General features: G+C 42.9%; 1 protein-coding gene across 1 annotated transcript in view; it reads right to left on the reverse strand.

The window, feature by feature from the left end:
* Nucleotides 1-26469, reverse strand: part of DNAH9 (dynein axonemal heavy chain 9) — a 305997-nt gene that overhangs the window by 244326 nt on the left and 35202 nt on the right. The window contains exons 9-14 of the mRNA XM_058676055.1: nt 25750-25900; nt 22291-22405; nt 19201-19269; nt 17538-17664; nt 12895-13150; nt 11718-11959 (exon numbers count right to left, since the gene is read on the reverse strand). Coding sequence (XP_058532038.1) covers nt 11718-11959; nt 12895-13150; nt 17538-17664; nt 19201-19269; nt 22291-22405; nt 25750-25900 — 960 coding nt within the window. The remainder of the gene's footprint in view (nt 1-11717; nt 11960-12894; nt 13151-17537; nt 17665-19200; nt 19270-22290; nt 22406-25749; nt 25901-26469) is intronic.

Raw genomic sequence — 26469 nt, forward strand, 5'->3', positions numbered from 1 at the left:
AATTGTGATTAGGTGAGCACACCTGAGAGGCTGGAGTGGGCTTCTGGTGCAGTAACGACCACTTGGGACATTCACCTGGGTTCACATGACAGCACTGCTCCCAATCCCAGCGTCTTCTTGATGTGCACCTGGCAGGCAGTGGGTGATGGTTCAAGTACTTAAGTGCTGTCACCCACATGGAGATCCTCATTGAATTCCCAATGGCTGGTACCCACCTGGCCCAGGGCAGATTGTTGCAGGAATTTGGGACCGTGAAACAGAACATTTGAGACCTCTATCTCTTTATATATTTCTCTGTTTCTCAAATAAAAATTTGAAGAGTTTTTTTTTTAAATCTATATAAATGTGCTTGTACCTATGAATAGGGCCTCAAATACAAGATGAAAATAAGTCAGAAAATATACAAAAGATCATAGTAATACCATCAACTTCTTTGGACTCATTGGTATTTATGGAGCACCACACACAACTACAGAGGAATAAACACTATTGTTCAGGCAAAGGAATATTCAGGAAGACAAATCATCTTTTAGACCACTGACCACATCAAAGTGAATTGCAAAAGATTGAGACCAGGGTATCCTCTATTACCACAATGATATTAATTAGATGTCAACTTCATTAAAGCAAAATATTCATTAGGGAAGCACTGAACATGTACAATTTAACAACATACTTCTAAATGACCATTGAGCTAAAGGAGTAATAACCAAAGGATCATGAAAATGAGGTAGATCTAATTTGTAGAAGGAGACTAAAACACTCTTAGAAGAGAGATTGAAATAATCAAATACCTATGTTAGGAAGAAACATCATTCTATGTTTTACCATAAGGAGCTAGGGAAAAAAGATACATAGTTAGCAACCCCCTCCCAACCCAGAATAAAATAATAAGAGAAAAATCAATGAACTAGAAAATACATGAGTAAAGAAAATGAGCAAATGCAAAACTTGGCTTTCTTCAAAGATTCATGTATTTGAAAAAAATCTGGCCAAGAAAAAGACACAAATTGTCATTATTAAGACTAAAAGAGGATATATCCTTAAAGATCCCATAGATACATAATGATAAGAAATAATTATGAGCAGTTTCTTGTCAGTATACTTGACAACATAAAATGCAGAAGCTAATTGGAAAAAAAAAGCCAACTTGCAGAAACTAATAATGGTGGTGTGCAAATAACATAACTAGTGTTTTACATGTCAAATAAATCATTATCAAACACTTCTTAAAAAGAACTTCTGTCCACAAGTGTTACCTGGTAAGGACTACCAAACATTTGAGGATGAAATAAAAGCATACTTCCAAAAACTTTTGCAAAATATAGAGTGAGAAATACCCTCACGTTCTTTCCTCATTTTAAAAGGCTAACATAACCTTGACACCAAAATCTAATAAAGACATGGGAAGAAAAGACAAATACAGCTTAATGTAGTCATAAACATGTACAAAAATAATTTTGTAAAGCAGGAAATCAAATTGGAATGATCAAATTCTATAATCTATAAAAGGGCAAAGAACATGATCAAGTGATTTCATGGTAGAAATGAATGACTAATTTAACATCAGAAATAATCAGTGAGGCCATTAGCAGTTATGAAAGAGAGAAATCATACAACTACCTCAGAGAATACAGAAATCTCAGGATAAATCCAATATTCAGCCATGAGAAAAGCTTTTCAGACAACAAGGAACAGAAAGAAACTTTGTGCATCTGATTGAGAACATCCACAAACATATTACAGCTAATTTGCCTGAGTGTTCAAAGGGTTCACAAAAAATGGAATTAGGAAGTCAGGGCCTACCCCTAAATCTCGCAGGGCATTTCCAACATTTTCTTCCACAAGTTTGAAGATTTCTGGATTTAGGTTTAGGTCTTTTATCCATTTTGATTAGGTCTTAATGTATGGTGAAAGGTGAGGGTCTAACTCCCTGTTTCTGCAGGCTATCAACTAGTTGTCTCAACAGCATTTATTGAAGAGACCTTCCTTTTCCCCTGGACTGTCGTTTTTTTTGGTCAAAGATTATTTGGCTGAACCTGTGTGGGTTCCCTTCTGCTGCTTCTATTCTACTCCATTGATTCTCCTCTCTGTCTTTGTGCCAGTACCAGGCTGTTTTAATAACCACCACCCTATAGCAATGTCCAGAGGTCTCGGATTGTGATCCCCCTTTTAGATTCCTATTCTTCAGAATGTTTCTAGCTCTTCGTGTTTTTTGTGTGTATTTCCAGATGAAACTTTGTATCATTTTTCCCAGCTCTATAAAGAATGTTCTGGGTAGTTTGATTGGGATTGCATTGAATGTATATATTGCTTTTGGTAGTATGGACATTTTGATGATATTGATTTTACCCATCCAGGAACATGGCATGTTTCTCCATTTCTTGAAGTCTTCTTCCATTTCTTTTTTAAGTTTTTTAAGGTAGTTTTCTTTATAGAGGTCTTCTACATTTTTAGTTAGATTTATTCCCAGATACTTGATTTTCTTCTCTGTTATTTTGAACGGTACCTTGCTGGTTAGTTCTTTTTCCATCTTGGGGCTGTTTGCATACACTATAGCTGTTCATTTATTTTGTACCTTGTCACTCTACCAAACTTTTATAAGTTCTAGCAGTCTCTGCACTGAGTCTCTTGGTTCTTCTGTGTATAAGATCATGTCATCTGCGAATAGTGACAGTTTGACTTCTTTGTTTCCCATTTGAATTCCTTTGATTTCTTTTTCTTGTCCTACAGCCTCTGCAAGTATTTCCAGTACTATGTTGAATAGCAGTGGTGATAGTGAACATTCCTGTCTTGTTCCAGATCTCAGTGGGAAGGCTTCCAATTTTTCTCCATTCAGTACAATGCTGGCATTGGGTTTTTCATATGTTGCTTTGATTATGTTGTGGACTGTTCCTTCTATGCCTACCTTGTTTAGCGTTTTTAGCACGAAGTAGTGTTGGATTTTGTCAAAAGCTTTTTCTGTGTCTATTGACACTATTATATTATTTTTGTTCTTCAGTTTTTGTATGTGGTGTATCACATTTATGGATTTATGAATGTTGAACCATCCCTGCATGCCCGGGATGAATCCTACTTGATCCAGATGAATGATCTGTCTGATGTGGTTTTTTTAAAATTCTATTAGCTAGGATTTTGTTGAGGATCTTAGCATCTATGTTCATCAGGGATATTGGTCTGTAGTTTTCCTTCTCTGTTAATTCTCTATCCAGTTATGGCTTCATAGAATTAGTTTGGAAGGGTTGCTTCCTTTTCTATTGTTTTGAAGAGTTTATAGAGATTGGGGTTAGTTCTACTTGGAATGCTTTGTAGAATTCAGCAGTGAAACCATCTGTGCCTGGGCTTTTCTTTGTTTGGAGATCTTTAATCACTGATTCGATCTCTGCCTCAGTTATAGGTTTATTCAGGTGTTCTGTTACCTCTTGACTAAGTTTTGATAGGCAATAACAATCAAGACCAAAATAAAGAAATGGGACTACATCAAACTAAGAAGCTTCTGCACAGCAAAACAATCAACAGAGTAAAAACTCAACCCACACAATGGAAGATCTTTGCACACTACACAGGAGACAAGGGACTAAACTCCAGAACATACAAAGATCTCCAGAACAACCAAAACAACAAAACAAACCATTCAAGAAATGGGCACAGGAAATAGGCAGACACTTTACAAAGCAACAAATCCAAATGGCCAACAAACATGAAAAAATGCTCAAGCTCCCTGGCAATAAGGGAAATCCAGATTAAGAAATCACTGAGGTACAACCTAACGCCAGTAAGAATGGCTCACATACAAAAAGTCAACAATAACATTTGCTGACTAGGATACAGGGAAAAGGGAACCCTACTCTACTGTTGGTGGGGCTGCAGGCTGGTGCAGCCTCTAGGGAAATCAGTATGGAGAACACTCAAACAACTGAAAATCTGCATACCATATGACCCAGCAAATAGCACTGCTAGGAATATATCCAAAACACCTGTTACACAAGAAACCAACATGCACCCCTATGTTCATAGCAGCACAATCAATATTTGCAAAAACTTGGAAGCAACTGAAATACCCATCAACAGAAGACTGGATAAGGAAACTATGGTTTATCTACTCCATGGAATACTACTCAGCTATTAAAAAAACCGAAATGCAGTTCTTTGTGGCCAAATGGGCCCAACTGCAAACGATTATGCTAAGGGAAATGAATCAATCACAAAAGGTCAGATATCACGTTTGCTTTAATTTAAAATGAAACAATATCAATCCTAAAAATAGCACTTGTAAATTGTAATATTGTTACACCCTCAAACAGTCTGTATCACACTCAGTAAGATATGTGATGTAACTAATGAACCAATAATCAATGGGAGACAGACTGCTTATGATAACACTGTCAAAAACTAGCCTTTTAATAATTTTTAAAATTGGCCACAAGAAGACTTGAATACCCTTGCTGATAAACATTTTTCTATATTCACTGATAAGACCTTACAAACTCCGGTGTAGACACAACTAAATGACTGGTATCCTGGAATACTAATAACCCAAGGTAAAAGTTATGTAGTTGTCAATTGTCTTTTCTGATGGATTCCCCTGAAAAACTCTGGGTTTCCCTATGACTCCACTGAACACAGAAAAGCAACAAACACCTCAAATACAATGCTGCCCCTGGAGAAGCTGGAATTCCCAGAGGATCTACATCAAAGAACTAAAAAGCCTGATATGCTTTTAATACTCTTTGTTATTCCGCAATGGGTTGGGAGAGCAGAGAAATCTTCCACCTTCTTAGAATGTGTGAGGAAGATGTTAGGTATAATCTATCAAGATTGTAACAGGTACCTTATAGATAGCAGACTCAAAACTGAATTAAACATCAGCAAAAACTATAAAGACATACAGTGGGACCCAAGAGTAATCCTGACAGCCTCTTAACAGGAGATCATATGCACAGAGCAGGAGAGGACCCCAGAGTGGAACAGGAGAACAGTAGGAGGTCTATATCCAAGTCCTAGAGACTCCGGTAACCTCCCAAATGCTTTCGTCACAGAAGCAGTGGATACTGCATCAAGGACTGCCAGTATGGGCACAAAGGACATATCCCAAATGCCAAGGAGATTACAGGGAATTTGAGCGCCCTCATAGGTCGAGAACTCTGAGGTCAACCACTCTCTATCGGATCTCCCACATGGCATGGAAGAAGCCAAAAACCCTCCTCACAGGGTCTAATCACATCAAAACAACAGCCAGGAGCCCTGGGTGGTCCTCAGAGGCAGAAGGATAGTAAACTTCCTTGTGGACTCAGGAGAGGAGCTTTCTCTGGTCCTTGCTTAGTTCCAACTTTGGCTACTCATCCTCTCTTGCACGGGTTATCAAGGTCACTCTGGAACCTCAAAAATTAGATCAGATAGACACAGAGAGACTAATAAGGAAAGCTTAAAACAGACAAGAAAAAGTCAGCTTGGATTCTTATATACCTCACTAGGTAGGACACAAAGATTAGTTACTCCTCACTAAGTTATTGAAGATTTCTCTGCACTCCCCCTCTAAAACTGCTCTACTCCTCAATCGTTAATATATGACTTGTTAGAATTATAAGCCTGTTTGGATTATCTTAAAATTCACGAAGTTTAGTAAAACCATGCTTGAATACTATAAGCTGCTAGACACAAATATGAAAGAAAAAAAAAGACATGAGACAGCTAAATAGTACCCTACAACCATTTTAAGATTTATAGTAGTTGGCTATGTATAAACTAAAATTGAGATGTCAATGAAGTAGTTACAGCATGTGATTAAGAACTTGCATTTTCTAACACATTGATCACTAAGTAACATATCAGTTAACTTCATGATGTTGTAAATTTCCATGTTTCTTCCTGTTGTTGATTTTGTATTGTGGCTTTTCATTTGAGGAGATGATATTCTGCCATCTCTACTTTCAGATCATAGGTGGACTCCCAATGAAACAGTTAAATTTATCTTGTCAATAAGATGCTGGACTCTCTGCATGGTCCATGCCCGCACTGATGGAATTATGGCTGTTTATGAACTATACTACTGTAATAATATAGAGGAAATCAGTATGGGGGAGAGGGCTTGGGGGAGGGGTTAACGGAAATCCCAGAGTCTACGGAACTGTGTCAAAAAAGTGAAATAATAAAAAAAGAAAATAAAAAACGGAATTAAAAGAAGTTTATTTTGATGCAAAAAATCTTGAGAGGAACAGTAATGAATACTTAATAGTGAATAGCGAAATAGTTTTCCAGATATCTGAAAATGAGGGATTGAGTGGATGTTCTCCTGCCACTGTAAGCTGAAGGCTGAACCACAGCAATAAGGCAAGAAAAAGAAGAACATAAATTGGAAAGAAAGAATAAAACTGCTTTTAATGAACACTGATGCATATCTCAGGAGATAATCTCAGGAAATCTACAAAATAACTACATCACAACACAATATTAAGATGCAAGAATGAGCTACGCTTTTATATGATGGCATTTGGAAAATAAAATTAGCAAGCAATTCTACTTACAGTAGCACTATAAAATATAAACCACTTAATGGAAGATTTAATGGCTAATGAACAAGACTTCATAAAAAAAAAAAACCACTACAGAGAAACATTACAGACTTAACTAAGACGACATGTGTCTGTTCATGAACTACTTTTAATGTTAAGATGATTATATTTTAAAAATTAATCAGCAGATAATTCAACAGCAGTAAAAAAATTCCTAGCTGTGCAGATGCAATGGCTCAACTCGCTAATCCTCCACCTACATACGCTGGGATCCCTTATGGAGGCCAGTTAGTATCCCAACTGCTCCACTTCCCATCCAATTCTCTTGTTGTGGCTTGGAAAAGTAAAGGAGGAAGGATCAAAGCCCTGGAACACGTGTGGGAGACCTTAAAGAGGCTCCTGGCTCCTGGTTTCAGATCAGCATGGCTCCAGCTGTTGTGACCAACTAGGGACTGAACCAGTGGATAAAAAATTTTTCTCTGTCTCTGTTTCTCTCTTTCTATCTGTATTTCCAATCAAAATGAATAAATCTTTAAAAAAATCACTCCTAGCTCTTTTTATTTTTCAGAAGTTGTTAAGCTGAATGTAAGATTTAAGTAGAGATGTGAATGACTAACTATGGTTGAAACATTCTTGAAAAACAGAAACTAAGTGGGAGGGCTTATAGCACCTAATTTCAAGACCCATTAATGCTATCAGAATCAAGAAAAGTCAGTGTTGCTATTTTTAAAAAAAAGATTTGTTTGTTTTTATTGAGAAGGCAGGTTTGCAGAGTTAAGGAGACCCAGAGAGAAAAAGCTTCCATTCACTGGCTCACTCTGCAACTGGCTAAACGGCAAAAGCTGAGCTGATCCGAAGCCAAGAACCAGGAGCTTGTTCCAGGTCTTCCATGTGAGCTCAGGGTCCCAAGGCTTTGAACCATCCTCTTCTGCTGTCCTAGGCCATAAGCAGGGAGCTGGATGGGAAGTGGAGCAGCCAGGACAGGAATTGGTGCCTAAATGTGATCCCGGCACTTGCAAGGGAAGGATAAGTCATTTGAACCATTATTCGAGGCCCTAATGCTGGTATTTGATACTGTACACATTTTATGTTCTTCTTTTATATATACAAGATAGCATTATATATTTCATTTATTGGTATTATTGATTTTAACAAGGTTGCCAACATTTTCTAAAAGCAGTATAGGAATAATAGGACATTGCTACAGGAAACATTGATTTCATTTAAGACTGCAGAAGAGGAGATGAAAAGAGAAGTCAGTGGGTACCATGTTACAGTAATTTTGGAGGACTAATCCTGGTTTTCTGCTACACAGTGGGGTGATTATAATGTGTTACAAATTTTCAAAAAAATGTATTGAGGTGAAATTCACATAATATTCAATTCACCATTCTGAAGTGAGCAATTCAGTGACGTTCACCGCGCTGTGTAGCAATCACCGCTCATCAGTTTCAAAGCTGCTCACTGCCCCAGAAGATGGCACTGCACCTGACTACATAACCACTCCCTGTCCCCTCACTTCTAGCCACCTAGAAGCCTGTGTCACTTCTGACTCTGCAAGCTATTCCATCACCTTTGGAAAATTTCTTTTTTTGCCTAAGTTAGGTAGATTTTGATTGCTATCAACATAAAGAAATGACACATATTTGAGGTGATGGGTATGTTAATTACCCTGATTTGATTATTAAACAAGGTATAGGTGCTTTGAAGCAGTATATTGTACCCCATAAACAGGTGCACTTACTGTGTATCATTTTTTTTAAAAGGACAGACTGTAATCCTATGTATATTTACCCCTATATGTAATGTGTCTATATATTTATGTATAGATGCTCTATATTATATAAAATATATAGTATAGTTTATAATTTTAGTGTAATATATATAGTATGCATTATACATAATACAGAATACTTACAATATATAGTATAACATATACTGTATGTTATATATATGCATACATATAAATATACATATATACACATTATAAAGCTTGTAAAAGAACATACAGAGAAGTATTTGCAAACTTAGGGTAGGCCGGTTCTTTAGATAGGACCCCAAAGTATTAAATATATGAGAAAAAGGATGAATTAGATTTCCTCAAAATCTAAAACTGTTTCTCACAGAAATACATCACTAAGAAAACAGACATGTCACAGACTTCAAGAAAACACTAATAACCCACATGCCTAACATGAGATGAACTCCATGTTACTGGCTAATCAACACATGAAATACATTCAACATACATATAAGCCTTCAGGAAAAAATGTCCAAACTAAAATTTCAGTGAGTTAGTGCCACACACCAAGGTGGTAAAAATTTTTAAAGATAATCTGGTGAAGAGGTAAAGTACACTTTATTGCTCTGTTAACTCAAGTGTTAAATCACACAACTGCTTCGAAGAATTGCAAGTGCCTCCCTATGATCCTGCAATTCTCAAAAGCAATGAAAACATACGTCTATAGAATGAACTGCATAATGGAGACTAGCACACTGGGAAGTGAAAATCCATTGCAGTAGCCGTCTTCCAAACAAAAGGAGGACTCCCAGCGACACAATTAAATATGCCTTGACAATATGATACAAGATTCTTTATCTTTTCTATGGCTACAAGGCCATTATATACCTAAATAGCAGAATGTTAAACTTGTAACTGCTAGGAAAGGGCTAAAATATTGTAATAATATGGGGGAAAATGGGGGAGGGGAACATGGGAAGGGAGAAAAGGGAGGGAAAGGGGGAATCCCTGTATCTATAAAACTGCATCATGGAAAAGAATAAAAAACAATTAAAAGAACAGTTTATTTAAGACTGTACATAGGGGCTTCAATTACAATAGTCAAACTCTATAAATACGTTGAAGTGTATCATTGGGGGGTTGGATGAACAAACTCTTTTATAGTAACAGAAGTTCATAAAAAATGTGCATTATGAAAAAACTCTTCAAGTATTTAAAGTTTTTTTTTTTTTCTAAGAACCGAGGTAAACTTCTCATTCAAGTCTGCTTATTGGAACTTTTTGAAGTACATTAGTATTCATGCTCTTATTTAATATGTGCAATAATATAGCTGAATTCTGAGCCCTTAATACTTGGTGTAAACAGAGTACATGCTGCATTAGTTCATTTGTATCACATGCTCAGATGCAATAAATGTACTACAGTGACAGAATCTAACTGGTGATTGATGGGGAGGTGAGAGGATGGAGTAGATTGCATTGGAAAGGCAGACAGGTGGACTTTGTAGGGTTATGACAATATTCTTTATTGTGGTAGTTGTAAATACTTGTTAAAACCAACTAAACTCCATGTACTGCATGTGTATACTATGCCACAACTTTAATAAATATATAACTTGTCCTCTATGAATGTCCAGTGATAGGATGAATTATTCAAATCATGGTGTAGCCATACAATGACACATTTTTGCAGGATATTGTAAGAAGAAAACTAATGACAAGGTTAAACATTTTAAAAATCAAGTTATGGAACTATGGCCTTCTATAAAACTATATCTATCTGAATAGAGAAACATCAAAAGTAAGTACTCAATTATTTCATTCAGCATTTATACAGCACCTGCTATGTATCAATGAGCAGAAAAAATACTAAACCTCTCTCTTTTCAAGAAGTTTCTGTTTAGCAGCTTCTACTCCAAGAGAATTCAATTATCAAAATATGAAAGTCATTTAAAGGCTTAATTACCAAGTCTTACATCTGGTTTAAAGGGGCCTCCTAGCTCACTGGAGACTGAATAATAATATATTGGGTAAATGTATACTTGTTGTAAGCCAACTTTTCTCATTAGCAAGATGGCTATCGGTAATGAATTTAAGCTGTCCCTTTGCTTACAAAAGGAAATCACATCAAAAGTGAAGAATCCATGAGGATGAAATGAAACAATACACACAGTGCCTAGTTCAGTGTTTCACATGTGGTAAAAATAGCAACCAGACTTGCTGGTTTGCTGGCACAGGAATTATTAATGCCCGAGTTTCTAGAGTAACTTCTGCAACGACTAGTTTGGCTTGAGGCATTTGTGGTTATTTTCAGGCTGACCTCTAGAAAACTAAAATTAAATATACATATATATATATATATCACATATATAACATTTTATATACTATATATTATATAAAGTACATATTGGGAATAGATAGAGATAGAGATAGAGATAGAGATATCAGACTACCCTTTAAAGGTCTTCCCATTCCAGGATGCTGTGCTCATCTCACAGATTAAGCAATTTAATTCTCTAAACTATTCTCTTACTCTGACTTCCAAAAGCACAGACTTGAACATGCATCATTAATAGATGTAGGCCGATAGGCTGATGAGAGATGATGGGTTGGTAGATAGGTAAATACAAGTATGCATCCATACAGCTTTCAATAAGAAGCAATTTCTTGATTTCACCTGTTGTTTTCTTCTACTTCAAAGCAGGGACTGCATCATATGTACCTGACATTCAATATACAGTGCCTAGGACAGTTGTGGAAACGGCTTACAGGTGGATGAAAAGCACTGAATATGGTTCCAGAAGGGGTTAAAAAAATAAATCAATTTGAAGAACTCTTTATCTCCCAAAGTCAAAATTTGGGCAATTGTCTCCTTGACCTAACTCTGGTCATCATTATTGCTTCAGGCTTCCTGGCTCTTGGGTGTGTTCAGAACACAGACAATCCACAGTACGATTCATTCCTGACTTCTAGCATGAGTCAACCTATCCAACACTGCCCTCACCCTAACACAGGGCGAAATACTGTGAAGTGCAGCATTCTGTACTTCTCTTATCAAATGCGGTTAGGAATTCTGTGGATATCATTCACTTCTTTAGGTTGTATAGAACTAGCTTATAGAGATGATATCGGAAAACCACACTATAGACTGTGGGGGTCAGCTGGAGATGTGACAATTTGTATAGTGAGTCATTTAGGATTATGCCCCTGGCATCTCCCTCTACATCTTTGGGGTTAGGTACACAACTTGATGCCACTTTTCAGATTTTGATACAATGATATCACGATGTGGCTTTTCATTCTCCCTGTTAGTGTTGATTTTATGTTTTTGCTGTCAGCATTAATTTGTATCATTGATTGCAGATGACATGACATATATTGATCATTGCAATTTATATATCACTTCTCGCACCCAAGCACGTCTTCACGGTTTCCCCATGCTCATACGGTGAGGGTCATTCTTACCCGAACAAGAGCGTGAATCTTAAGGCCAGATTCTTTGATAAGATTGTAGTATTTTTCCATTTGATTGTGTTGATCCTCCAGAGAAAGCAGACTTTCCTTTTTCCCATCTTTTCTCTTAAATATCGGAGTCACCCACGCTTTCATGATGCTTTCAATCTCTTCCACGTTGTCTTTAGTTTTCTGAATTCGTCGCTCAAGATCATGAATACTGTTCGTAACTTGAATGACATAATCCCAAATGCCTGCTCTCCAAAAGAAACACAATTAATTCAAAGCGCTTGCAGGGGCATGGCTAATGGGCTAGTTGCGAGGAAAAGTACAGCTTTAACACTTATGGGTCTCAAAAAACTTTTCTGCATAGATTTATCTCATTACCCTTGGAACAGTTTCCTTCCTATTTATATTAAAAAGCCAACTTTTATCACAATCCTGTTGTGGAGGAGGAGAAACACAGACATGACACGCAGCTGCCAAAATTGCACTATATTTAAAGTACAGATGCTGTATATAAAGTTCTCACTTGTTTACAACTGCATTCCAAGACTTTCATGCCTTTGACCTCCTTTTCTAATGTGAACTCTTCTAAGGACCTAATCCAAGTCCGTCTAGACCCTCCCCCCTGCGATTCATCATACTTTAAGATGGTTTCTTGTGACCGTCACACATTTCAGTTATACATATGTCTGTCACCCCACTCACGTGAGCTCCTTGTCTGCAGGGAACACATCTCCTGCACCTCATGTCTCTCCCTGCAGTCTTTCAGACAATACCCTACCTCTGCTACCCGCTGTAACAGTCACTGAATTGGGGGTCACCAAGAGAAGTAAACAAATGGTTTCCTCTTTCAGGAAGTTTGTTGTCTAGTTAAGAACGTTAAATAGTAATGACGATACAGGAAGAGCTCTCATTCATGAATGCCTAGCTGGAGACTTGGGGACATTTTATGCAAGCTCTGAACCCACGAAATGTATGACAACAAAGTTTTCTAAAAATCTGCTGATCATGTGCACAGAAAAGGACAAAGAGAAAACCTTGCCTTCTCTCTACTTGGATGAGTGTTTGAGAGAAGGATTTTCAAATGCAAATCTGATTTCCAGGGACTAATTTGAGGTTCTGTGAACATTATTAAATCTTGAATCTCAGCATTTCTGTCACACTCCAGGTGGTGCCCTGTTACCTTCTGTTTTCCAGTTCAGAGTCTCCTCTGCTGCTCTCAGGTGGAGATCGATATTTTGCAACTCTTGCTCCACTAGTGGAAATTCCACACCTAGCAGGGTCTTCATAATTTTGTTGTACCAATTGGTCATTAACTCCAAATGAGCCACGAGCTGCCGATAAAACTCCCTGGAGGAGAACATGGCTGCTGCCGTCTCCGGGATGGGCCCAATCTGCCTGGGCTGCAGATAGCTCATTTCCTTCAGCACTGAAGTCAGCTGGAGGGAGGAATGAACACAAGGAGCTGTAGCTGGGGTGCGCTTAAATCCAGTCTCAGAGGGGTAAAAAACAAGCAGAAGGAAATTATGTCAGAAAGCAGCAAAGGTTCAACACGTCTGTGCATTCCAGGCAATGTGCAACAAGAAACGGGGAGAGGAGACGCTGGTGACAAATGGGGAGAGCTCTGTCTTCCACGCTGCTGCAGACAGGCCAATGCTGGCTGAGCCATTCCAACCACAGGTTTGAAAGGAGGTGGATTGTGCCCTCCTGGAGTCACCTTGATTCCGCTTGTTCGGCAGGAACAGCGGGCAACTTCAGGAAGCTTGCTTGAGGTTTTCTTGCCTCGACCCAGCTGGCATGTGGGCTTACATGGGGTAGGGGCTACGGCACAAGTGACACTGAGCAAGGACCTCAGGATTCATATCCAGGAGAGGAATGATGACTGAGGGACATCCATGGACAAGGCCACTGTGCCTTCAGGTAAGCAAGGATGCTGAGACTGAGGAGTTCGGAGGGGGGAATGGGAAGACCTTTAAAGGGTAGTCTGAAGCACCAGCACATGTGGGAGACCTGAGCTGGGGCAGTTGGCATTGACCATCACTGAGCACCTCTCACTGGCACACAGTGAGAGAGCAGGAGAAAGGCGAAGTTAGGATGGACCCTGATAGTAACTAGCATGTCAGACAATTGGGTCTGGTGGCAGAATCTGTGGGGGGTTATGTGGGCTCACCCCTGTGGAACTGCAATCTTGCTGACACACCCAAGAACTGTGGATGGGAACAGGCCTGGCTGGGGATCTAAGGGAACATCCCAGCTGGGTTAGGATTACCACTGGTGGGCACAAGAGATGGACTGAGAGTAGCAGGCTGGACTGGACATGGCTACAGCCTCCCTCGGTGAGGGTGTGGACTGGGTCTGGGAAGCTACAGACTGGGCTGCCCTCTAGCACCCACTGGTACTCATGAATGCCAAGGTGGGTGTAGAATGGGCTGGGCTAGGTCTTGACTCCCACTGAACCACATGAAAGCTGCAACACCCAACAGTAACAGCCAGAATGGGTGTGGGCTGGTTGAGCAAGGCCACTGTTTCTGAGAGGGGCACAAAGTCAACCTGGGCCAAGGACCCACTGGTGTGAGTGAGAACTGCCACCAGGAGAAGACCCGACAGAGGAGCTTGGGAAACTCCTTCATAGGGACACAGTCCCTGCAGGCGAGCACAAGAACCAAGGCAAGAGCAGCCCAGACCATGCCAGGTTACAGTACCCATTGGCATACATGTGGGTCAGGTCTGGATACAGACTAGGCTGGGCCAGTTTATAACATCTGCTGGCAGATATGAGAACCAGGACATGGTGTAGCACACACCAGCAGGAGCTGGACTGAGCCAGGCTGTGCAACACAATAATGGCTGCTGAGGTGAGGTGAGCCATGTCAGCCTGGTGTCAGTGGATGCCAGGTTGTGAGCCCCAGGTGTAGATCTGGCAAAGCTCAGGTCACCTGGCCCTGGTCCTGGGGCCTGCCTGCGAGTGAAAAAGGCAGAGCAGTGGATGCGCATGGAGAATATGGCAGCCATCTGGTACCATAGCACAGGAAGAACAGAACAAATCTGACAACTACCCCAGCAAATGATGACAGCAATAATCTGGATGAATGCAGGCTTGAGGTTGACTATGGCAGCCAATGGACATTGGGAGGGCTGCCTCACCCTTGGACTGGCAAAATCGACAGCATTTCAGAACTATCCAAAACACTTGGGCAGAACCCTTGGAACAGGCATTACATTGGGACCCTGGGTTGATATCGGGTGGCAGTGCCCTGAGTACTGGGACATTTAGGAGGCTGAGTGTGGTTTCCTGTTTTAACTCACCCCTTCCCCCAGAGAAGAAACACAAAATTTGGAAATAATGATTTCACCCACTTTTCCCTAGTTCTCCATTCTTCCCACCCTAATCAACCATGTAATCATCATCAAAAATAAAAATTTTAAAAAAGAGAGAGAGAGAGCGAAAGGAGGTGGATTAACCAGCTAGGACCACCCTCATTCATAGACAAGGTTACATCACTGCAGATGGAGCACAAGTGTCTGTTAGATCATCTCACAATTTCCTTTAAGTTTCTAGAGACTTATTTATTTAATTTACTTGAAAGAGAGACAGAGGCAGAGATGGGAACAGAGATGTCATATGACTCCCAAAGGCTGCCAATCTACCAGAGCTAGACCTGGCCCAGGCTGGAACTGGGATCTCAGCCAGGGTCTCCCATGTTGGTGGCAGGAGCCCAAGAGCACCATACGTCTAATCAGTTGACAAACATCAACATATTGGAAGAAGGTCTCTTAGCAGCTGAGAAATACTCCGACAGTTTCACAGGCCAAAAAAGGGTAAGTAAATAAGGAACTCGTAGAGGAACAAGAAAAGTAAATGGCCAATGACACAGTACGATGAAGTTCAAGTTTACTAGTAGTCACTATTACTCAAATAAATGCAAGTTAAAACAAAATTTACAATTGAATAGAAAATAAAAAATATCCAGGTAGAAAGAGCGTTTATTTTTTTTCTTGTTTCTACAGATGAGAAATTATTCAAAAAAATGAAGGGTATGTTGTGACTAGGAGGATGGCTGAATTCTATCTTTCTGAATAACAATTCTATGGTGTGCATAGAAGTCTCAAGATCTGAATATCACTTAGCTCTGAAATTGCACCTTTGGATATTTATCCTAATGAAATAATCAAGAATGGATGCAACATTATTATTTGCACCATGCTTCATCTAATTTAAGATGTCATCAATTGTAAGACTCACTATTAATTTATATCCAGCTAAGGAATAAAGGAAAAAAAATATGTAGCTATTAAACTATAAACACATACCAATTTCAGAGATGCCAATATGAAAAATATGCATCCTAGAGTTAGTGAAATATGGACTGGTAAACCTGCAAAAAATGGAAATTCACTAAATGGGATATGTAAAATAATTTGAGTAAATAATTCACACCAATTTAAAAAAATTGAGCCTGTAGAATTCTTGTCTTGCGCCTGCAGACACGAATTTGTGGTCGAGTCCCTGCTGAATGTGTTACTGTGAATTCTGAATATTAGCAACACTGAGATGGCCATATTGTTTGAAACTGGGTGTCAAGCTCATCTTTGACTTACTGTCCTTGCGGTAGTCCACCATGAACTCATGCTCAGGTTTAGGTAGCTGGCTATTTGCCCTCTTCTCTTCCTGCACTCTCCTTTCCCTTCTGTCACCTGCATACACCTGTCAGGTACCCACAGTGTGCTACACATGGAGGCAGAAGAGGCTGGCCCATTGTCAATAGTGTCTCCCATGAAGAACTTAATCACTGTGTTGTAACGTGACTGTGGCCTCCTTGGTGATCCACAAGCCAGATCTGGGCATTTAGTATTCAATACGATTCATGGTGGATGTTGATAAAATACTTCCAAGGAGTTAAGTGAGTTAGGTCAACTCGAGTGCTGCCCAAGTTGGAGACATGGATGTTTCAGTCTTTTGTTGACTGGATTTGCTGGGAGGAGAACGAATGCTCTCCTTAACTGCAGTTTTCTCCAGAGACAGACACCGATATGTTGCCAGTGTGGTTTTCAGGTCTGTCTCTAGCGCCTTTCGGGAGATGCTTTCGTCTGAGCACGGCGTCCCCCAGCCCCTTCCCCAGCATGAGGCTTCCCCTGGTGGCTGCGGCTTGCACTTACTTCCACTCCTCTGGTTATCTAGAGTAGGGCTCTCCAAACGAGCAAAGACTGACTGTAAGGCAACACAGTCTGCGTTGTGGAAAGTTTGGTACTGCCCCGGTATCTATCCATCAGATGATATTAGCACCTCTTTTAAGTTAAGCAAAAGGGCAGGAAAAAAAAACACCCAGTTGAAAGCCACTAGTGTAGATTTGGAGTTCCCAAGCCGTTTCTTTGGGATTTGTCACAGGTCATCTCTGATACAGCTGCATTTCTGGATATTCAGAGACAGGCTCCCGACCAGGTTGTGGGCTCCTCATGGGTGGGACCCAAGTCTTCCACTCATGGACCTGACTCTCTGGTGTAACAGCCAGAGACTTTCATGTGTAGTTAATTGTCCAATGTAAGCCCAGTGGGCTGCGATTGGTATTCAACGGCCAGTGGCATTTTGCAATTATGTCCTGTGGTGCCAAATAAAAGCAACCATATTGACTAGCCCTGCAGAAAAACGTGAATGCAAGTGACTTAAGCAAACACTGCATGGCAGGATTCATGCCCCAGAGAGGCCCACGGTGATATTTGAGAAGCTTTTGCACGTTCCTTTACAAAGCTCTTTTTGCTTTTTGCAATCAGCAAAGTTCAAATAAACTTTCCAGGAACCCAAAAGGAAGTTCTCCCCGCCCGACTGACCTGTGGGTTAAAGTTGACGAAGATGAGCTTTGTTTCTGGGTCTCGTTTCAGAAGTGGCTGGGAGAGATTGTACTGAGACTTCTCGGACACTGTCTGACACCAGTCCTCATAAAGCCTTGTCTCATACCTGTGAGGATCAGAGAGGACAGTCACCCCGTAAGTGCCCTCGCAGGTTCTCCACACCTTGGTTGTGTTCCAGTGTGTGAACCCAAGACACCACTTGCCACTGATCCAAGCCCCTGCAGCAAACGGTTGATTTCTAGAAATGGCTTATCTTACATCAAAGGGAGTAGAAAGATGGCATAATCTTTCCTGGCAAGGGGCTAAGAAGCATTGTTATTTGTCTCTGTAAACATTGGAAAAAGTGACTGGATAAGATGTGCTCCCAACTGAATCTTCACGAAACTCAAGGGCACTCGATATTCAGTTATTCCAGACTGATGGAACACAGTATGTGCCTGGCTTGAGTCATAAAACAATACCTCATTGTGAATGCAGCCAAATAAAGAGATCATTGCAATGCAGTGCAGCGGCTTCAGTCCTGGAGAAACGCGCAGGGCACTGGATGCCTAACAACAGAGGTGGGGGAGTGGAGGGTCACAGAGAAAATGTCAGGGGGAGGTGAGGAGGCGATGCCTGGCTGAGTCTCGGAGGATGAGCAGTTTGGATGCTGAAAGGGCAATGGGCATTTCTAGGGGGAGTTCTGCACGGCTGCAAGGCAGAGGCGGGAAACTGCACAGTTGTGTGCAAGGAACAAGAGGACACTGTCTCGGAGACTGGACATGGTGAAAGGGAAGGCTTTTCATGCCACTGTGAGGAGATGAGGGAACTGCTGGGGGAGCCTTGATGGGCTTTGGTCACCATGACGGCACCAGGAAGCACTGATGTGGAGCCAGGGAGGAGGGTTAGGAAGCTGCTGCTGCAAGTGGTTTGGGCTGCAGAGGGTCATGCCTCCCAGGCAGGTGCCGGTGGTCAGGATCAGCAGGCAGAGATATACATGAAGCTACGGTAAGGCCTCAGGGATAAAGTGTGGCTCACTGGGCAGATAGAGGGACTGCCAGAGCAAGAGTCTGAAACAACGCTAATCATAGTCCGAATCCTAATGTCTGCCTCTTCCTGTCCTGAGCCAGGAGACAGACCAGATGGCGAGATTGTCGGCTGCTTCTAGAGATCCTGTGTCCCCCCCAAAAGGCCTACTTGGCTTGCAAGGAGCCAACATGTGGCTTTTTTTGTGCTACCTCCACGAAAGGGTGCGGGGGAACTTTTCAAAGCTAACTTCCCTTCCTGCAGTGTGGACCGTGCACGGTTTTCTGCTTGGCGAACAGCCGCTGTGCGTCTCTGTGACGCTGATCTCTGAGTGGTGCGAACAGCAGCCCCATTTCTTTCCAGCTCTGTGAAGTCAGCTCTTGGGGAAAACCACACTGGACAGGTGCTTGATTCTAGACTACAGCCGTGATCTCCACAGATCCTGTGTGCGCCACTCCCCATCCCGTAAAGTGCTATACTTCTACATGCTGTGGTTTCCACACCAAGCACAGAGTGGGCAGGTCCAAGATGCCAGGGAATCTACGCACCCCCCCAGAAGCAGGAGGCCTGGGTGTCGTGGGTGGGGAGGGTGGGCACACACACTTTGCAGAACCATACAGTCCTGGAAGCTGCTTACTTGTCCAGCAGGGAGAGTGTGTCTTCATATTTTTGTATCATCCTCTTTCCTTCGGCAGATTTCATGCAGCTGTATCCATACACAAGAGAGGGGAGGGAAAAATGTGGAGTCAGAAAAAGTCAAAGTAAGGGCCCGAGGAGTCAAGTTGTGGCCTATAAAGAAGAGACTGAACAGCCTCTTGGGCTGCTTTCCAAATGGCCCTAAATGAGCTGCGTTCTTCCTGCTGCACTTCCTCCTCTGGCCAGTAGAGGGCTTCTGCACATCCTGAAATGCAGGCGGCCCCACAGGTGACCAGGATGGCACCATCCTTTCTGCCTATGGTCCCATCAACTCCCTCACCGGGCTTAGCTGGTCATACACATGGCAACGATCTCTCCAGAATCTGAAGGTATTAAAGAAAAATTTCATAGGCTATAATTTTCCCTATTTAAGAAAAAAACTGCCAATGCTATATACAAACACACACACTCACACTACATATATATAGACACACACATATATATACACATATAAGCATTAAACATGCAGAAATATGTATATAAAATATAAATGTATGTATGCATAATAGAGACTAGCATACTGGGAAGTGAAGATATATTGCAGTAGTTATCTCTACTCCCGAATAAAAGGAGGACTCCCAGGGAAACAGTTTTAGACAAACTTTGACAATATGATACAACAGTTTCTCCCTTTGTCTAGTCTGCAATGCTATGATGTACTTAAACAGCAGAGTGTTAAACTTGTAACTGTTACGAAAGGACTACACTACTGTAATAATATGGGGTGGGGGGGAATCAGAGGGAGCAGAGTACCTACAAAACCGAATCATGGAAAATAATAATTAAAAAGTACAATTTAAATAGTGTTATATGCGTATACTGGTGTATCCACACATTCACATATGCATATTTATATGCCTATGGTAATATAATGTTTACTCATGCATATGCATATAAACACAGATTACACAACAATGTTTGTGCCAACACACACTAGGCACGGTCTTCGCTATCTGCGGGAGTCTGAACACCACAAAATCCGTGGGAGTTTCAACCCCTCACATAAAATGGCTTAGGATTTCCACAGAACTGGCACACATGCTGTTTTACACTATCAGTGCTATGCAAATGGTTGTTAGACTGTATTGTCTGGGGAATAATGACAAGCAAAATATCTGCACATGTTCAGTAGATATAATTTTGTTTTTCTCAGATACTTTTTCAGATTCTCTGTTGGTTGAGTCTGAGGAAGCAGTTCCCAGGAATGTGGAGGCTAGCCAGGGGTGGAATACAAAGATACTCCTCCCTTCCCCAAATCCACCAGGGACACATGGATCGGGAACACAGCTGTTCTTTATCCTGGAGTCCATGAGGGTCTTGTCACCTCTCACTTCCCAAGAGGCGTGCATATGAAACCCACAGACACGCCTGCACACACGTGTACCACACACACACACACACACACAGCAGGATGGCAGTGAGCCACAGAAGAAAGAGTGGGCAGAGTCAGGCTCCAGCAGTTGTTACCCGCGGCCGTGTTTCCTGTTCTGATGCCCCTGGCATTGCTTAATGAAAAGTCCGGCTGCTGGGGGAAAATGAGGAAGCAGCTTCAGTTTTCAGAAACCTTCACATTCATACACAAGGGGGTCTGTTTTGTGTTTGTCTTGCTGGCAAGAGCATGCGGTGTATGGCAAAGATTCGGTAAAGTCCATTTGCTCTTTAAACCAATGCCAGCATTCTACAGAGGGTCCCTTGAGCTTCCCCGTAAGACCTCACGCTGGCAGAGGAAGCAACAGGGCTTGCTGGCATCTCCTCCGCCACCCCCAAGGAACTCAGCCATGAGGACTGGGCCCTCTGAGTGCTGCCCAAGCTTGGCCAGCAGCAAGAGCTGCAGAACAAGCACAGGTGCTCCCCTCAGCCAACGTCATGCCCCTCCCAGGCAAAGTCAGGTTGGTGCCTGTGACACAAAGGCCACCACCGGGCTGTGAACCCTGAAAGCCTGGTGCCCCATTCCGGTCCTTTCGCGGGCTGTCTCTCAGACCTTGTACACACCACCTCACTTCTCTCTGCCTCGTTTTCTACAGCTGTGAAATACTGAGGCTGGCCAGGTGGAGCAGAGGCTGCAGGCGGTTCAGACAGTTGCCCACCAGGCAAACCCGATCCACAGGGCCTTGTTAAGCCTCTGTGAATCTGGAGAGAGAGAGAGAGAGAGAGAGAGAGAGAGAGAGAGAGAGAGAGAGAGAGAGAGAGATGGAATCCTTGCTGGTTCTGAAGTTGGACATCTGAGTTTCAAATCCACATCCCCAGCTTTTCTCTAATACGGAGGAGACTGCTCGTGGTGGGGCTGCTTTTCTGTTTGGCAATATGTAAGGTGAGGGGTGGTCTTACGGCATTTGCCTCACGGGTCCATGCATTTCCTTGGCATCTGAAAGTATTTAGAGCTGTCCCCTCGACAGGTTCCACCTATGGATGCAAAGCATCCATATGCCATTGTCTGGTACATTCTTCAAAAGCTGGGTGCCTTCAACAAACATCCAATCTTTTAGAAAGGGGAATTGGAGACAGGCTCCCTTCCCACTGCTGGCAGCCAAGAGGCCCCTGGCTCGGTTCAAGCTCCAGGGGCCACGCACTGGGCGACAGTTGCCATCAGCATCCCTGCAGGAGTCTGCTGAAGAAGCGGACTGCAGGAGCAGCCCACATGCAGATGCCACATAGGTGGCAGGTGAGGCCTCAGAAGCTGCGTCTCTAACAAGAGCCTCCTGGTGCCCTAGCACAGGAGACCCTGGCACCATGAGGCAGGAAACGCCCTTTCCTAGTGGCCAAGGTTTCACAGAGATATTGTGTTGAAGGAAGGAGTGTCCAGGGAAGAATTCCCTGAGAACTAAAGGAGTCAGCTTGTGGTTCCCCCTTAAGCCTCATTCAACCCAGAGGGCTCGGCTCCTTGGTCCAAATCTTCCAACATGGTTCCTGCTTGGAGGGAGGCTCCTGGCCCCCTGGTGGATGTGGAAAGAGACGCAGCTGGTTTTCATGCGTTAGGCCAGTCAGAAGGCAGAGTGGGAACAAACGTGCCCTTCAGGAATAAGATACTCACGGATGTAGGATGCGGTTGAAATTGCTGAAGGGACCCTGGATGCGCTGCCTCAGGTCCTGTGCCCAGCGGAGGCCCCCGGCCACAGCAGGCATGTTCTTGTGCACAGAGGAGAACCCTGGGGATGCGACAACAGCCAAGATGAGGCAAGGCTGAGCTTCCCTGCCCAGTTCCCTCTTCCACTGACTTGGGAATCACTTCCTCATCTACCCCAGGCTGATGTCACCCTGGACTCACACTGATGCGCTCCTGGGAGGACACCCTGGTGTTCTACTGAAGAGAAGGAACTATGGACTGTGGGAGGATATGAACTGCACCAAGGGATCTAACGCTGTGTTCTGACTTCATTGATCTAGGAATGGCTCATCCCTTGGACTCATTATTTTTAAAAGATTTGTTTGATTTATTTTTTAATTGGAAAGCTAGATACACAGAGAGAAAGATCTTCCATCTGCTGGTTCACTCACGCAAGAGCTGAGCTAATCTGAAGCCAGCAGATTCTCCGGGTCTCCCATGTGGGCACAGGGTCCCTAGGTTTTGGGCCATCCTCGACTGCTTTCCCAGGCCACAAGCAGGGAGCTGGAATGGAAGTGGAGCAGCTGGGATGCAAACTGGCACCCATGTGGGAACCTGACACATGCAAGGCGAGGACTTTAGTCACTAGGCTACTGCATCTGGCCCAGACCCTCACTATTGCTAAAAGCCTTCATTTTCTTAATTTTAAAAGTAGAAAGATAGAAATAGAGAAGGGATAGTTGATAGGAGAGAGAGAGAAAGAGAGATCTCATCTGATATCTCACTCCCCAAATGTCTTCAACAAGCCAGGGCTTGGCCAGGCTAAAGCCAGGAACTTGGAACTTGGCCCATGTCTCCTACATGGCTCGCAGAGACCCAAGAACTTGAGCCATCACCCATAGCTTCCCAGAATGCGTACTGTCAGGAAACTGGAATTGCAGTAGAGCTGGAACTTCGACCCAGGCACTCTGATATCTGGGATGCGGGCATCACAAGGGGCATCTTGACTGCTAGGCCAAGCATACCACCCACGATGGCTATTTTCATCTCAAGATGATCCTGATTGTACAGTTAGGGCAGAGAAACACCATCTTCAACAGACAACTCCATCACTCTGGGCCTCAGTTCCCACATTTGCAAAATAGGATTATCTTCCCTTTTTAATGAGCAAATGGAGCTTCTGTGAGATCTCAGGCCGGTTAGAAATGAGGTAGGCCATGTGCATTGTGAATCACTTGACTGAAGTTAGTGCAGCCTGAATACCATATTTCAGTCTACACAGTGGGTTTGTTTGCTTGTAATTAGTCCTTAAACTTTAAGGAATGTGAGATTTCCTTAAAAAAAAAAAAGAAGAATATTTTCTGTGGTAAAATTAGCACGTTGTCAACTCTCTGGTGCCAATTCCAACAAGAGCTAAAGACTGGCTCCCTCCTTTACTTCACAAGGACTGCATCCCATTATTTCCATTGACTGCCTATCATCTGTGACAGGCTAAAGTATGGACGTAAACAGTGGTTATGCTAACATGTCACCTTGGGATCATGCTATATGGAAAGGCAAAAAAGTGGAACCAAGGTGGGCCTGGCCCAATCAGCTGACTCTTTAAAAGCAGGGTGCTGGACCCAGTGTGACGGCTCAGTGGTTAAATCCTTACCTTGCATGCATCAGGATCCCATATGGATGCCTGTTCATGTCCCAGTTGTTCCACTTCCCATCCAGCTCCCTGCTTGTGGCCTGGGAAAGCAGTCGAGGATAGCCCAAAGCCTTGGGACCCTGCACTCGTGTGGGAGACCTGGAAGAGGAGCCTGGCTCCTGGCTTCAGATCGGCACAGCTCTGGCAGTTGCAGCCACTTGAGAAGTCAGTCAGCAGATGGAAGATATTTCTGTTTCTCCTTCTCTCTGTAAATCTGCCTTTCCAATACATGTTAAACATTTATTTAATAGTAAATCTTTTTGAAAAAGCAGGTGCCTTCTTCTGACTGGTCATAGAAGGAAGATGTCTGAGATTGGAGGCATGCGAGTATTAACGCATCATTGCTAGCCTAAAGGCATGGCAGTGCCACTAGAACTGGACAAGGTCTTGGAACATCATTCCTACCATCACAGGGAACTGGATTCTATCAACAAAGAGCTGGGAAGCACATTTCCCCCCAAGACCTCAAGATGTGGACCTAGCCAGGCTAACACCTCGGTATCAGCCTTATGATCCTCTGAGTACTCAGTCATGTCACACAGGACCCAGAGTTCCAAGTTGGGTGTTGGTTTAAGGGTCTAACATTGTGCTCATTCATTACACAGCAGCAGAAAGCCAACATGGCCTCTGAAGGCTTGGACTCTGTTAGTGCACTGTAAGGAGTTGTGGAACTAGCCCCACGTATTGCCGGAAGGTCACGGAGTTTTGCGGGAATGCCTTTCTCAGTAGCAGTAATTCTCAGTGACCTTCCTCGGAAACCTTTTGTAAACACAGTGATCCTTTTACCTGACTACTTATGCACCTTGAGCGAATTCCCACAGTCTGAATAATGAATTCCTCATTTCTGTGTTGAGAGGATGTCATCACCGGATCCCACACTTCACAGCTGATCCGACTTGATATGCCTCAGCACATCTCATTAGGGTCCAGGGAGTGCTGGATTGAGGATCTTCCACGGTTGCTCCTGTCTTTGCTTCAGAGTTTTTGCCCCTTTTCCTTGTTGTCAGTCTCTCTCCTTGCAGGGCCCAGCTAAGACTGCCCTCTGCACAGATCTGCCAGCCACAGTTCATCTTGTTTTGTCATGGTTTTTCATAACTGAAGTGAATCAGTGTTCACATTCCGTTAGCAACTCCCATTTAGAATTATTTTACCCCTTCCATGCAGTGGCTCACAAGCATTCCTTGCATATACACAAGGGCTCAGAAACATTAGTAAAAACACAATGCATTTGCGTATTTCTATCACAAAAAAAAACAAGGCAGGGCATCAAAGAAGTGTGATAAAAATGAAGATGTCACACCTCCACTTGCTACTGCCCTTTGGCAGGCTCCTGCTGGTTCTCCCACGAGAAGCACGGTTGCTATGGCACTGGGAAAGCTGGGAAGCTTCTCTCAGGCATGCAAGAACCTATTGTGGGACTGAGGTCTACGGAAGACTACTCATTGTGGCGACACTGAACAAGGGTCAACTCATCCACTGTACCAAGGTGTCAGCTGAGCAGAGGCAGTCAAGGCTTTGCTACCCTGCCGCAGGCTTGCCAAACTCAGCCCTCTGGATGTGGGGGAATCCACAGGTCAAGCACACTCTACAACCACCCACGATGGTCTGGGATTTCAAGCAACGAGGCTGGGTTTGCTCTTCTTCGAGAATGTCACGCATCTATCTATGGACATTTAGCAAACACAACAAGAGCGAGTTTGCACCCAGCCCAGCAGTAAAAGTCTCCCATTAAAATCCCCAGGCGACAAACCTACCGAGCTCTGCCTCCTTTAGGACGTGCTGGCTGTGGATGGTGCGCACGGCATCTAGGTCTTTGCTGAACATTTGAATGAGGACCAGGTATTTCTCAGAAGTTTCCTGTGCAATGAGTGGTCTCTCAAGCAGGTTTCCTGCAATGTCCAGCAGCTATTGTGAGGGGAGGAAGAGAAAGAAGTTACACTTTCTAAGCTTCTTTTTCCCCCCATGTGAGGGGAGGAGAGGGACAGTCATTAATGGGCGGTGTAGCAACAATGCATAAAATGTGAATATTCATGGTTTTGCCACTTTCCCTGGGCCTCTACAGTAGGATTCCTGTCTGCTGGAATCTATCGGGCTGCCTTTGGTTTAAGTGTGGATAAACTGTAAAACAAAGAAAACCTATAGATGCCAGAAAGATTTAATTGACCTATATAATGGAGATCTGAAACATGGGGAAGGTGATGATGAAAACGAAAAGTGGAAAAAAAAATAAAAGCAGATGCTGTTGAGGAGAATTCAGAGAGCTGAAACTGAAGAACGAGGGCAAGACAAACGTGCTTGCGAGAGCAGTCTCCCTGTGAACAGCAGCGAGCGTGACGCTCTGCAGACGGTTCCCTGGGCATGACAACTACCCCAACCTCATGATGTTTCCTGGAGCAGCAGAATCAAGATGTGAAATGCTTTTAATTACTGCTGGCTCCTGGACTGTGTGTTTTTGATTACGAGGCTGCCCTGAG

This window comes from Ochotona princeps, chromosome 17 (assembly GCF_030435755.1).
Source record: "Ochotona princeps isolate mOchPri1 chromosome 17, mOchPri1.hap1, whole genome shotgun sequence".
In the NCBI taxonomy this organism is placed as follows: Eukaryota; Metazoa; Chordata; class Mammalia; order Lagomorpha; family Ochotonidae; genus Ochotona; species Ochotona princeps.